General features: G+C 37.8%; 1 protein-coding gene across 4 annotated transcripts; it reads right to left on the bottom strand.

Moving 5' to 3' along the window:
- LOC103717625 (Met-10+ like family protein / kelch repeat-containing protein) lies at window positions 1-13,601 on the bottom strand. Of its 4 annotated transcripts, none has more exons than XR_005511733.3 (11): window positions 13,069-13,601; window positions 10,945-11,135; window positions 9,283-9,613; window positions 7,439-7,838; window positions 5,486-6,661; window positions 5,261-5,390; window positions 3,616-3,877; window positions 3,404-3,539; window positions 1,988-2,064; window positions 356-462; window positions 1-263 (listed from the first exon to the last, which is right to left on the bottom strand). XR_005511733.3 is itself a non-coding variant. In XM_039126010.3 (11 exons), the coding sequence occupies exons 1-11, from the start codon at window positions 13,535-13,537 to the stop codon at window positions 163-165; spliced, it is 3,354 nt and encodes a 1,117-aa protein (XP_038981938.3). In that variant the 5' UTR covers window positions 13,538-13,601; the 3' UTR covers window positions 1-162. The 4 variants fall into 4 exon arrangements, 1 of the variants encoding a protein (XP_038981938.3); XM_039126010.3 differs by having other exon boundaries at window positions 3,642-3,877; XR_005511735.3 differs by lacking the exon at window positions 3,404-3,539 and having other exon boundaries at window positions 3,763-3,877.
- Between the last annotated feature and the right edge of the window lie 1,384 nt (window positions 13,602-14,985).

Here is a 14,985-nt window from a genome sequence, read left to right as displayed (position 1 = left end):
TTAAATGAATCATGATTTTTTTTATTCATGCCGTAATTAGAGGGTAGTATGTAGATCAATATGTTTTCAAGTGCTATATTTAATTAACCAGCCGGAAGTGTCTCACTAGAACAGCCACTACTATATTTCCTTGATATGCATTTACCCATACAAGTGAAGGATCTACGCTTGCTTGCATCTTACATCAGCAACAAGATGACGAATATGAGGCCCATACCACTTCACTCGCTCTACGTGTTCTACTGAAACAGCCCAATGTAAACCTGAAACAGAGAACTTATATAAATGTTCAATTTGGATTACAGCAAGCTAGCTTTCTATGCTGCCGAAGTACTCTTAAATGACCTATCAATACCTTCAGATTGTGCAATGCTCCTTATGGAATTAACAACATATTCTGACCATGAGAATTCCTCCGAGTCATTGACATTTCCATGCACATGCAGCATACCACCTTCCGCCCTGGAAACCAGGATACAGTACAAGTTATAAGGACTTCGGACACCATTTATTTCAGGTTTGGCAAAACAGCTGATAAGACCAGGGCACAAAATGCAGGGTACTGTGCATAACACTAATATGATACAGGCTCAAAGGACAAAACTTAATGGCACAGAAGATAGACGTCAAAGACTTGAATGGACCCCGATATATGAACAGACATAGTAAACTATCAAACGCCAACATCTCCATGCCCCAAATAGCATTGTAAAGAGAAGCATCTTTTATAAAAGTTTTTTTTTTTTTTTGAAAATCTTCCGGGGGGGGGGGACAAATGCGTTCATATGTCCTGCTTGCTCATATGCATCCTAACTCTTTGCCCTGTACTCCCCCCCCGCCCCCGCCCCCGCGACGACCACCTTCCCACCCACACACCCCCCCAACCCCCCCCCCCCCCCCCCCCCCCCCCCACCCCCCGGCGCAACCCCGCCTTTTCTCTCTGCCGTTGTTTTTCAGTATCAGGGTTAACTTCTATTTTGACAAAAAGAATTAATTCTGGAGGCAACTTCTTATTAGTTATTTTACTTGTTCAAAAGCTCAAGCAAGAAAAGATACACCTTATGTAATACAAATGTAATGAATAGATAGATCATAGTCATTTTAGACAACGCATTTGCATGTAACCCATTATGTTTGGAGCCACTTTAAGGTTTCAATACATATAATTTTCCTCTGCCTCTCTAATGCATGTTCCAGCATCACAGAGAATCTTGGTAACATACTCCAATACAACAAAAATATTCAATCTAGCCCATGCACTCAAGTCACAACCTCAATAGCAGACACTGTAAGCATCACCTTCCATTCCATTCCAACCCATTAGAGAGCATGTCAGTGGCCATGATATGCCTCAACTTAACTTTAAAGGGGTCTGCCAAGTGCTTGCGTCCATACTATTTCAATGGGTACTTCACAAGTTCAACCCTACAAACTTGGACCTCAAATCTAATCTTATTGACTTAGGTTCTATTGCTGTCTTATAGGCTTAAAAGTTAAGGCGTGCAATACTTATACAACACAACAAAGCACCGGCCTAGTTCATCTTTAGCCACTCTAGCAGTCAAACAAATCCATGATTACCGGAACTGATCACAGTCAGCATCAACATGGAGTGGAGTCTTATTTTTTATCTAATTCCACTAAATTTGCATCTTAGAACAACACCTATGGAACTCCACCACCAACCCAACCCAACCCACCCATCTCAAGAAAATAAAAAATAAAAATATCCAATCATATCACATTGGCACAATGCTGGGAAAAACTTGGTAGTTAATTAATAGTCCCTTTTGGATTCCAATGATCCAAATATGTACGTTATTGTAATATCAATATCCTAAAGGATAACTATTTTAAAACAAAATGTACAAAACAACGCCATAAAAGTGACAATGCCGAACAAACTATATTCACAAAAAATTAGTTGATTCTGTAAGTAGGAAACAAGCATGTGAAAGAAACATTACTAGCCAGATGCATTCATTACCTCAAAGCCCTCACAGCAGTAACCCAACTACACTCACTTGATGGTAGGAGACCAAGGCAAACACGATGCGCGACACCCTAATGCAGAAATAATTCGCATTAGCCACAAGTAAAACATCTTCAACTTTGTAAATAGACTAAATAACGATGCCCTTGTCTACTCAGGCTATACATCTGGACAATGAGAAGAAGGGTCATAGAAGGCACTTAAGCTAAACCAAGTAACCTGGTGAAATCAGGATTCAGGAAGTAAAAAATTTTCAATCATGTACTCAGTTGTAACGTAACAAGTAGAACCTATTGCAGCACATAATAGCAACTAATTCTGATAAACCACCTAGGCAAACCTGGAATGAAATTTAGGTCCATTGACAGTCTGGAACATTTTTTTATTATTGCTCATAACCATATAAAAAGCTAGGAAGATCACAATATCTGACAAAGTATTTCATTTTATAGTCCAAAAGCATCGTTCTGATTGGTGCAAAATAATGCTCATACTCATGACCGAAACTGGGACCCACAGAATTAAACCAAATATTCATAAAAAAATAGTAGAAAAGCAGAAACTAAGAAAGACAGAGCTCGAGACTTTATGAAGGCAGTCATATTCGAGAAAAGGAGAATCCAAGGAGATTTCAGGAGGAAAAAAAACAGGGTTAGAGACTAAGACATCATGGTTAGGAGTGGAAAAACATGCTTCAGTGCCAGGCCCTCCTATGGGCAGAAATATTAGGTGGGCTAACCCTGTTCTTAACGGTTGTCCAGAAAGTTGTATGTTACTTTTAGTTCAGGATTATGTGTTAAGGAAAAGCATAAAAAACGGCAAGAGCACCTTGACTATGTTATTATGCAGTGAAAGCCTGATCTCCCATATCATGGAAATTTTGCTGTCTTTGAGAACAAGGATGAAAGTATTAAGGATTGTGCTTGTGCAGTCTGAGGCAATGGCATATGTTTGCAGTATGGTGCCAAAACTTGTATTGGACTAGCATTTTAAGACATACAACTCTTTTAAAAGATTTGCAAACTTGTATACCAAGTTAGGCTACCTAAGTTGATTATTTTTTTAAACCTTAGATCCTTTTCACTTGCCTTGTACTAGTGTAAAGTATGTTCTGAATGAATAAATATAGATTAAACTAATTAACAGAAACTTAAGATTATTGATAATCCTATGAATTTGTGCTTATTGGTATTTTAAATGTTCATTCTATAGTTCAAATTATACAAGATAGAAACTAATGTTGCACAGTTGTAATATTGCAAAATTATGAAGCAAAATATATATCTGCCACTTATAAGAGAACACAGAATATGAGAAACATTTAACTTCCATAATACAATTTTCACAAGCTTATACCTTTAGGCAAAAAATTAATATATATGATTAAAACATGGAAACATTAGTATTTACTTTGGGTGCTGTGACACAATTATCTCCTTCAAGTATGACACACCGATCTGCCACAGAATTTGCATTGATATTATGTTCAAGAGCCTTTAAAGCATGAGGATTCCACTCACATGCATAAACCAGTTTTGCCCTAGCCCTGGCCAAGAATTTTATTATCAATCTACAGGCAGAAAAATACTTAGCATTGAATAGGCATTAAATATATAAACAACCTAAGGTCAGAGAAATCCAGCCGTACTTGACAAGAAATGGAAGCACAAAGTATCCAATTCCAGCAAATAGATCCACAATAATCTCATCTCTACAGTCTAGACTAGCCATACGAAGCTTCTCAGAAAGGTTTCCGGAGGAAAACATACATTTTGTTGCATCAAATGTATAAAGGATTCCATTCTCTTGATGAGTAACCCACCCATTGTCTCCCACAAGAATTTCAAGAGTGCTGTCTCTTGTTCCAGTAGGCAAAATTCGACCCTGATAAAAAGTCAGTAAATTCACGTCATTAAGTACGTAAGAAAACAGACTGCTCCAAAACACAAGTACATCAATACAAATGCAGATATTGAATGGAGATAAGAAGTATGTAGGCTTATGTTTCTAACTTTAAGGGCACAGCACCCACATGTCCAACAATAACTCTGTCAACATTCTGACAGCATCTCAAAAATCTGCAGCAGGTTGGTCATAACTCATTGAACAAACTCAAGCAACTAGTATGCGTGCACAATTTTGGAAGAAGCACACATTGAGAAAATTATAAATCTAGCACATTCAGAGAAGGTACTTGGATGATGGTTGATAACAGTGGCGATTATTCTGTGAGATTGTAAATTCCTGAGGTCAACCAAAAAAAATGTCTACAAAGGTTTTCTTGTGGGGAAGCAAAGATGTTTTTGATATTAGAAAATTTAACCTAGTAGGCAGGAAGCATCTTTCCTCTTAATGATATTTCTCAATGATTTTAAGACTACCCCAAGTTGCTAAACAAAGTTGAATACAAACATCACAGCAGCAAAATTGTAACAAAGCTGCTTAATCGTCAAACTAGATCTTCTTCCCAAAAGGAAAAAAAAAGGAAGGAAAATAGGATCTAGTTTACTAGTTCCTTTATTTCCTATTTTAAACATCTATGAAAATTTTATCCCAGAAATGAGGATTTAACATGTGTTGCTAATTAACTATGTAATATGTATTCAAGGTATTATAATGACACTAATAATGCTAGATCTACTATGATAAGTGACACATGCTGTTTGAATGTCCAAAGAATACTTATAAATAATGATCAATCATTCATTACAACATAGGTCGAATCTTGAAGAATACGTTGTTGACTACTTATGTATGAAGTCATCTGTAGACTAGATTGTTAGTTTTTACTATGCTGATGTTAGGGTACAATGCCATTTTAAAATTGAATGCTATTGGCCCTATAAATGTTGCTTTTGCACCTTAAGCGTGATATGTTCTTTTAGGTAGAGAAGTTAGAATCAAGTTCAAAACTTCATGATGAAGAAAACAAGGTCCAACAAAATTGTAGATGTTGCCAGCCTTAGATGCTTTAGTTTAGCTAGAAGAATGGCTAAGCATTAGGTGGACTTGGATGTGGACTAGTCCTGCATCCTAAATCATGCAATCCCAAATCATCCAAAGAATACTTATATACATACATACATACATAATATATATATGTGTGTGTGTGTGTGTGTGTGTGGGTGTGTATATATATATTATGGAAAAAATCAATTTGATTGTACAAGGCAGAAATTTAGGCCAAGTAAATAAATAAATCACAGACTGATCTATGCAAAAGAAACGAACGATAAAGTGAAATTTTGGCAGCTTAACATCACTTACTTGCCGTGCAAGACGATTAGCACCAAGCGCTTTGGCAACTATAGGCCAAAGTTCCTTCCCTATAGAGTCCCATATAGGATCCTTAAAAGATGTCTTTGGTAGCACAACAATATCCCCAAGATGTTCCCACCTAAACAGCAAAGTGTAGTAATCATAAAATGAGAGAACTAGAACTAAATTCCAAAATCACTTATACAGTTATTAAATGTTATCAAAAGAATAGACCTTGTAGGCAACTGCTCCAACAGCTGCAGAGGCATCCTTTTTATCCTCAGCATGGAGCAAACTGATTCTTTTATCATCTTTTCAGGAGATTTGTGAACCTTTCTCATGCAGACTACATCATCGTCTAGTAAAGAACCACCACATGACAACAAAAAATTCAATGCAGTTGATTGAGAAACCTCATTTACAGAAAGCTCCTTCAAAGAAAATTCTCCTAGTTGATAAAATGCTTCCAAATTATCAAAGTTATTTACTGAATTAAATTGCTCTTCCACATAGAAGGCATAGAAATTTCTGCTAACTGGTAAATAAATATGACATCCATCCTGACTTGGCCGAACCTTCCTAGTAAGATCCAACCATCCAAATTTTTTTAATATATCCTTCACAGGTTTAGCATACTTTTTTTCAAGTTTTATAACAAGGTGTTCCCCATCCACATCATGCCCATCTTCATTGGTAGAAATGTCAATCCTAAGATTTACATCAGAACTATCAAGCATGCCATCTACATGCTTGTCCTGTTGTAGATTCATGTTTCCATGGGTGTCATGAAACTGTAAAAATGACTTATTTTCCTTATCTGAAGGGAGGTTGTGTAGAGACTCTAACAAATGTAAATCAATTTTCATTGGCTCATTAAACTTTGTTCCAAATGCATAACATGATGCTCCACCACCAACAATAACAAGATCTTCGCCAATAAGACAGGTTGAGCTGCGAACCCAAAGGTCTCCACCAAGAGAGTCAATAGTCACATGCATCCAGACAAGATGATGCATGTTCAATAAAGCCAATTCTTGATACTGTTGCCTAACAGGGCAACCGCCGATGATCCCAAGATAATTTTTATAGATAAACATAGAATGTGAGAATCTTGGAGAAGGAGCTCTCCCAGATGTCTCCTCTTTTCTCCACTGTAATGTTCTAACATCAAAACTGTAGAGGTCGCCTAGTGCCTTCTCACCATCATAACCTCCAAACATAAACAACTGAGGGCCGCTGGCCACCAAAGAATGTGAATGACGTGCACAGGGCCAATCTCCTTGGATACTAACATTGCTCCACTGAAGAGTTTGAGTGTTTAAGACATTCATGCAGGAATATATCACTTCATTATTAAGACCTCCAAAGACATATATATTTGAGCCTACAGCTGCAGCTGCATGGCGGTGCCTGTATAACATAGAACAGATATGTTAAGGAGAAAATTAACTCGCATCTCTAAATATATTTATGGTACATGTTTCCTACCTGAATTGCAATTAGCAGTATTTCTACAACTGATACTGAACAAACTTCACTATGGAGTATGAACTGAAGCATTCTCTAAGGTTACAGTTTGAAATAAAAATATATAAATAAAAATTTCTCAATTGATATTAGGGATCAGAAAAACCTCAATAATCTAGAAACAAATATTTTTTTTGTACCAACCGAGCTTCATAAAGAAAAGAAAAAATTACTCCAATTCTAAGAGGTATGTTACTTTTGCTCAATGCTGACTCAACTCTTTAACTTGAGTCAAGAACCAAAAATACCAATGTCAAGATCTTTGAGAGTGAATCTTTTTAATATATGAGTATGATTTGGAAATGTAATATTAAAAATAAGTTCAGGATGTCTTGCAGTAGAGGGACACCACCTCTTCAGACTGTTCTCTGCCTAATTCATTCTGCAGAGACTTGATGATGTAAAGAAAAGAGGGTGCCCATTTGCCAAGTTGGTAGTACCACCCTCACTTTCCAACCTTTATAGTTCTCAAAAAAAAGAAAAAAAAAAGGAAAAAGAAAGGTTCGATATTGAAGTATGATGAAAGATGATTTTGGCAAATTTCATTGGTAAAATAATGCAAAATAACCTGCTAAGGTAGCTTAATAACTTAAGGATATCACACCATTAAAGAACTTGCAAGCAATATGTCTAAAATTGAGGCTCGGTTAAGGTAGTTACCTAGGGTTAAAAGCACTGCCAGTACATTCTAATAATGACCACCTATTTTCAGTGGTGTCTAGAACCCAGACATCATTAAGAATTTGAGAAGGACCACCCCTTCCTCCAATAACATAAATCTCTCTCCCCACCATGGAGGCTGTATGACCCAAGCGTGGAGATGGGGGTTTTGTAGAATTTATTTCACTTAACAGGCCAGACTGGGGATCAAGCACCAGGGAGCAATTTCTTCTTTCATGTCGTCCTACGCCTCCAAAGCCACCAAAGACAAGGATATGTTCCTGCCCTCCATTGTTTGAAGCACAAGCTGATTGACCCCAGAGGAAGAGCTTCTCAATCGGCTCGCCAACAATCTTTAACATGACAACGGAAAGAAAGCACTTTGGTGTTCCTGACAACTCTGTTGATAAATTGCAACTTAATCTATAGCAAAAAAGAGCGGTGCGGTTTTAATCATTTGAAGCACATAAACGAATAAAATTATAAGGTGAATATCGTTATTAAACAGAGATGTGAAGACTATAAGTATATACACAGAGCAACGCAAATTTTACAGTTACAAAAGCAAGAGACTCAGTGGACCAAACACAACGCATTGTATCCACAGATTGAATAAATGAGTTCTCATCTTCTCGAGCTGCACATGCAGTGTTCTTGTTAATGAATAGATAGTTTCATTTATGTCTTGGCCTTCTGATTACAGCTTATTCAGGTTATCAGTTCATACATTCAAATGCAATTTGATCTAAAAACTTCTAACTTCTATCAGAGGAAAAAATAAACAAGAAATTGTAATATTTTCTTGCAGAAATTCCAGGTAGGGATGGTTGTTACATCTATATAGGAACTCTAGATTAAAAATCAGCCCCAACTTTGTCTAGTATAGGTAGTCATGTAGTCCTGAAGACATCAACTATATATTTCTTTGTTGCCTCATAATGTTGAAGTGGCCACTCAACCTTCAAAACAAAACTACATCCGAGAGCTTGAGTATAGCAAGTTAAAATCAATCTCTTATTAACAAGAAATTTCATGTTTTGAAGCAAGGTAGATGCACAAGTATTCATTTCCCAAGTTACTGTGCCAAGTTTTGTCGTATGGAAACAATCAGAAGCATTTCCATACCACCCACCACATGCAACCTTACTTCAGCATTCTTCTTCTCATGAATCTGAAACTTCAAGTTTTAGTCCCTTAGAGTGAGGAGATAATGCACATACCAGTACCAGCATTAATCATGTGATAAAAGAAAGGAGTCAGTGTTGATAAAAGCAGCCAGTATTATATGTGATGAGACTTGCTGCTTTTGTTTTTGCATACCACAACACTGATCATCAGACTGCTCAGCAGCTGCGTTTCCTAACTAGAAATAGCAGTTCAGCAATAAAATCTATGTAAGGAAGACTCATGAAAAGGTCATTGATTTGCTGGATTATAAAAGATGGATTCATTTCAGTATTAATCTGAACATATAACTGACAGAAGCTGAAACCTAAAATAATTTATCCAGTTAGTAGAGATTGATATGACTTTCTCCCATAATAAAATCATAATTTTGAAATTAAGGTTGGTGTGGGTTTATGTTAGCCATTTTTGAAAAAGCATTGCATTACCTAGGACTTCAAGAAATGTACCGCAAAGAGAGACAATAGGTTTTCTTTATTGTGGTGTAGAAAGACATACACATAGACATATCATACAAAGGACATCATTAAACAGTGATCATGCTGCAGAAGATAAGCCACTAATACTAAATAACTGATCATCTTCAAATCAAAGAAAAACACGGCAGGGTATGAGCAAAGAAATATACAACTGACATAAAATGGCTTTCAGATTATTACCTATGTTAGAATCTTTGTCAGCTATCTCTTTATGGCTGTATCCAATTTCCTTGTCATGTAAAGGATCAGATACTTTTAGTGAGTTCTTGCAGGAAGCAACAGCGCATTTGTCTTCTCCAGAATATCCAGCAGGTTCGGAATCACATCTATCTTTGATGAAGCCCAAGATATTATCTTCGGTATGAGACTTTGAAGTGCCATTCTCAATTGATATCTCCGACAATACGACATTAGGCTTAGCTTCAAAATCTAATGAAAATCCTTTATCGGCAATCTGTTCTAGACCCTTTTTATTAGAATCAATCATCTCCTTTCCTGGTCCTGGGAGAACCTGTTAGCTCCATCAAGATTCAAGATCCATTGTCGTCAAAATGGAACCTCAAATAGAGTTAAGATAATGTATTTTAAAATAAATGGAAATAACTCATAAACTATAAAAACTACAAAAAAATATCAAAAGCATCTGGCTTTTCTGTCTCAGTTCCTCTATCTTTCTATCTATCTTAACTGTACAGAAAATGAGAAAGGGAGAAAGTAGACAACAGGGGTTGCTTTTCTTGTTTCTTAATGTAAGATTTTCAGAAAATTATTTTGGGAGAAAATATACTCCAAACCGAAATCACTAATACTCTCAATACTGCCCATTTCTTTTCTCTAACGTTCTTTAAAAAAAAAAATGAATTCAACAAATCCCAGAACTTAGAGGATCAGTCTGATATAAGAAGCACACCTAACACCCCACAATCAGCTTTGTGATCATGTAAAGTTTGAAACTAGGTACTAGGTCAAGTTACATGCCAATTGAATATCAATTATATCCATGCACATGATGATACCATTGGCAGGACTATTAATTATGTGATTTAACACTATAGTTGCATATGTTTTGCCTGGCACTACATGCACTAAATGAGTGAATTCAAATTTTAAGACTAATCTGGCAATCGACAAACTACAATAATCTGATCTTGTTATTCAATGAGAGAATGGTGATAGATGGACTTGACTCTAGTTCTTCTTCTTCTTCTTGGCACTACATGCACTAAATGAGTGAGTTCAAATTTTCAGACAATCGACAAAATACAAGATACAATTGACAACTACAATAATCTGATCTTGTTATCCAATGATAGAATGATGACAGACAGACTTGACTCTTCTTGTTCTTGGCACTACATGCACTAAATGAGTGAATTCAAATCTTCTTGGCACTATATGCACTAAATGATTCTTCTTCTTCTTCTTCTTCTTCTTCTTCTAGGGCACTACATGAACTATATAATAATAATAATAGGAGATAAAAGGTGTCTCGAAGAAGGCAGCCAAATCAAAAAGCAGTTCAGAATCATTGATATGAGATCAAAATGAAACTGCTGATACTGACCTAGAAGATAACAACTTGATTGAAAGCACTTGAAAGTGACAGTGGGCTCAGAAAAGCACCAGAAAGTACTCTTATTGGATCGGGTACTTCCATTGATCAGGGAGGGAAGGCCCTTTCATCTCAAATTTTTAGGACAATTTACCAGAAAATTATGTGGCTAAACAATAATAATGCAGGAGAGAACCAAGTAATGCTTGCATGTGTATATTCTTGCAAACCATCTTGATTACATGGTGCCATGAAACAGGGGGACAAGGAGATATTCAATTAGGCCTTACCTTAGATTGCAAAACATGAAGAAAGCCATCCGTTCTCTTTCTGTTTGCCTCCATTTTATCATTAGCAATCCTAACAAGGTACCGAACATACTCTGGTGAAATCATAATAAAACCAATTTGGCCCAATGGTACCTCCAAACGTATAGAACATCGTATGGCAACCATTATACGTTTTTGTATGCTTGTCATACCTAAGTGAAAGAGAATGTTGTCAAAAAATAGACAGAATGCTGAAAAAAAAGTGCAAAATGAAAGATATGAGTGCAACATAAAGATGTAGAATGGGCATAAAGAAAGAGGAGCATTTAACATAAGAGGAAACTATACACCAAGAAAAAGATATGCTGAAAGGAGGCTGCACAGCCAGCGCTTTCATAGACACTGCCAGGAAATTTGTCAACACGTGCAGTGACATGAGACCAAGCTATATTCAACAGAATGAATGCTTTAAAATTTAAATCCTTAAACCATATGTTTTATTTCGTGGCATCAATAAAAACTTGACAAATAAAAGATAATCATATATAAATGCATGATTTTATACATGTCTACCTGCTTCCATAGTCTAATAGTTATATTTGTAAAAATAACTCTTACATTTTAAACTACTATATAAGAATGAAGAATCCAAATTTAAAATAGATAACCGTATATTACAAAAATTGAAGTATACTTGTTGTGGGAATAAAGGATCTCGGACTTAGTCCCACATCGACTAAATAGCGAAAAGGTCTGTGCCTTAAATGGAGGGCTCGATTACCCTTCCCTTAGAAGGCGCCTTTTAAAGGACAAAACCGTGAGGGGTGGCGCCTTCCAATGAGCCCACTGGGCCCGGAGCCACCGATTCCCAAAGCAGACAATACCTTCTGTGGGGACGCGGTTTTTTTTCCTGTTCCAGTTCGGTGGGAGCTAAGGTCTGAAGTCGGAGGAACTCCTACCTCAACAATGGCGCGCCAGGTAGGGACCCTTGACCTCGGCACAGACCTTTCCGCTGGGGGGGGCTGATGTTGTGGGAATAAAGGATCTCGGATTTAGTCCCACATCGACTAAATAGCGAAAAGATCTGTGCCTTAAATAGAGGGCTCGATTACCCTTCTCTCAGAAGGCGCCTTTTAAAGAACAAAACCGTGAGGGGTGGCACCCTTCAGCGAGCCCACTGGGCCCGGAGCCACCGATCCCCAAAGCAGACAATACTTTCCGTGGGAATGCAGTCTTTTTTCCTGTTCCAGTTCGGTGGGGGCTAAGGTCAGAAGTCGGAGGAACTCCGACCTCAACAATACTAGTTGAGAAAAAGAAAAGTGAGAAGAAACTGAAGCACAGCACAAGCACAAGAACAAGTCAATGAAGCAGGGACCAATCTGCCCAAAAATTTCAGGAAGAATCAAGTACTATCAAGAATCTTATGGGAGTAAGCTCATCAAGATATCAGGAATCCAGCAAATCAGAGTTTGGACAAAAGACATATTGCACAATTGCTGAACACCATGAACAGTTGGCAAAAAAATGTAATCAACGTAACTGATAGCTGCAACAGCCGCTGTCCACATGCAAAACTGAAGATTTAGCTAGGAGGGTTGCCTTTTTTTGCGTCGATACAACGTTCAAATTTGCACCAAGAGTCTGATGCAAGCCACTTTTAAATTTTGAAATATCTTTTGTTACTTTGTATTCAAGTAGCAGCGGTTGGGTTTCAGTCCAAAGGAAAACATTTGTTAGGGAAGATGCTTTCTTCTATATGAAAGCTACAAAAAGGATCCAAGATACGGTTTTGAAATTAAGTTCTGTAATTAAGAAAAATTACATCCTTTTGCAGAAAGAAGAAAAATTATTCTTTGCATGAATTTTTTTCCAAATATCATTGTGGCCGAGAATTTGCTTAATCCCAACTAAATCTTTCTTCTAAAAACTCTTTTATTCTCCTACCTTTTTTTCCAATTAATTTGCAATAATAAAGATCAAAAACGAGATAGCCACCAAGAAAGATACAATGTTGGAAGGAGAGGGGGGGATATCACTCACCCGACTCTCTAAACCTCCAGGAAATCGGAACCAAATAGATAAATCAAGAAGTCTCACAAAGAAATATGCAATTTTGAAAGGAAAGAAAGAAGAAGCGTCACTCACCGGACTCTCTAAACCCGCAAGAAATAGCAGTAGAGACGAGCGACTGCGCCGAGGCGAGGTCCCGGCACTCGACGGCCACGATGAGGGGCTCGAACCGGAACACCAGATCCCCTCCCTCGGAATCCCGGCGGTCGCCGAAGAGGAGGTCGACGATGGCCTCCGGGTCGGCGGAGTCGTGCGAGACGAAAAGCCAACAACCTCCGCCGGCCTTCTTCTTCTTCTTGGGCGCCGCAGCCTCGAGTTTAGGGTTTCCCGCGGTCGCGTCGGCGGAAGAAGGGGGCGGGTTGGTTCGGTGTGCGAGGATCGAAATGCGGCCGGAGCAGGAGCTGGTGGTGAAGAAGGAGGGGTGGCGATTGATAGCGTCAAGCAGGGGGACGATGGGGGCGTCCACCGTGCCCTTGGGGGACTTGTCCGGCCGCGGCGCCGCCATGGCGGCCAGGGCTTGCGCCTTCCTTTTCTCGAACTCCATCCCCTGCCTCTCTCTTTCTATCTCCGCCGCCAAAGGGCTTTATAGCTACAATAGCGTGAGTCTTGATTCGGATCCAAGCCGGTGAAGCGAAGGGAAACTTAGCAACAACCACCGTTAAGTTTTCAGCTTTCTAATTCTTTGTTAGGCTTACAGCCATTAAAATATATATTTTTTTTTATTTTTAGCCTCCATACGTAGTTAAGCCAGTAATTTGCATAAAATATTTAAGTTTTTTGAATTTGTATATATAATTATTCATGTCTTGTCTGCACCAATGGACATGAATAAAGATTAAACATAAAATACCTATTGAAATCAAAACATCGAATATGGTATGCCGTTTGGATATCGGACTCCATATCAGTGTCATTCTATTACTGTATCAATATGTGACCGATTCGACAGCCAAGCATCGGTATGCCCAATACCGTACATCGGTACATCTCGTACTGTCTAGTTTGGTACGGTATGGTATACATTGGTATCGAATATAATATTTTATTAAAAAAAACTAAATATGTAATGGTTGTCGATCAAGGAGTCAAACCTCCCTTTCTTCAATTTATTTTTCTTTTTTGAGAGATAAAAAATGCCCAAACACTTGTTTCGCATATTAACAGCTATTTTATATTTGTCCAATACATTAAGCCTAGGTTTTATATGCACTTTGTTTGTTATTTACATAGCATCCATATTTTATGCAAACTTATAAACATGACAAAAATTTAATATAAAATGGTAATTAGAAATCAAAATCGAGAATCAATAAGAATGAAACATAAAATAGCAATCGGTTGGAAGGTATAGCTAAATTACTTCGTAAGAAAAGCAATTTATAAACACCCCTCATTGCAAAACACAAGCTACATAGAAGTGGTGGCCCACATGACATAAAAGGATTGATACAGTTCATAGGGCTGATTCAATGTATAGCAAGGTTATGACATAAAGCATCAACCCTCTTGTGCAGCATGGTTGGATAGTTGTTTAGAGCTTCTTTTTGATACCAGAGTGGCTGCATTGCATTTTCTTGGAGTACTACCTATAGGGGATATAATCAGTAGCTTTACTGAACTCTTACTGTCCCACACCTCATAAGTTACAGGAGATATATTTATATTGGAGAGTTTCGTAACTGATTACAAGGATAGTTTAGTATGTTCCTGAGATCAAGGTAAGTTAGAACAACTCGAAACAGCTTATTTGTTAGCTGGGAATAGTTACATAACAACTTGGTTGTTGGCGGAACGTTCCAAGAGTTTTCTCAAGGCGGAGGTGATAGTAACTGAGTAATAGTCTCGATATGCCCCCTCAAGATGGACGCACCATTTGCAAGGCCTATCTTGCTTTTGAGCAGTTGAAAACGATGCCGAGCCAGTGGTTTTGTCAGCAGATCAGCAAGCTGATCTAGAGTATGAACATGATGAACGCTAACCTTGCCTTTCTGC

Source organism: Phoenix dactylifera, chromosome 1 (genome assembly GCF_051530095.1).
Source record: "Phoenix dactylifera cultivar Ajwa chromosome 1, Ajwa_hap1_PhDact_Kaust_v1.1, whole genome shotgun sequence".
Classification (NCBI taxonomy): domain Eukaryota; kingdom Viridiplantae; phylum Streptophyta; class Magnoliopsida; order Arecales; family Arecaceae; genus Phoenix; species Phoenix dactylifera.
Note: the sequence above shows the minus strand (reverse complement) of the source record. Positions and strands in the feature narration are given on the sequence as shown.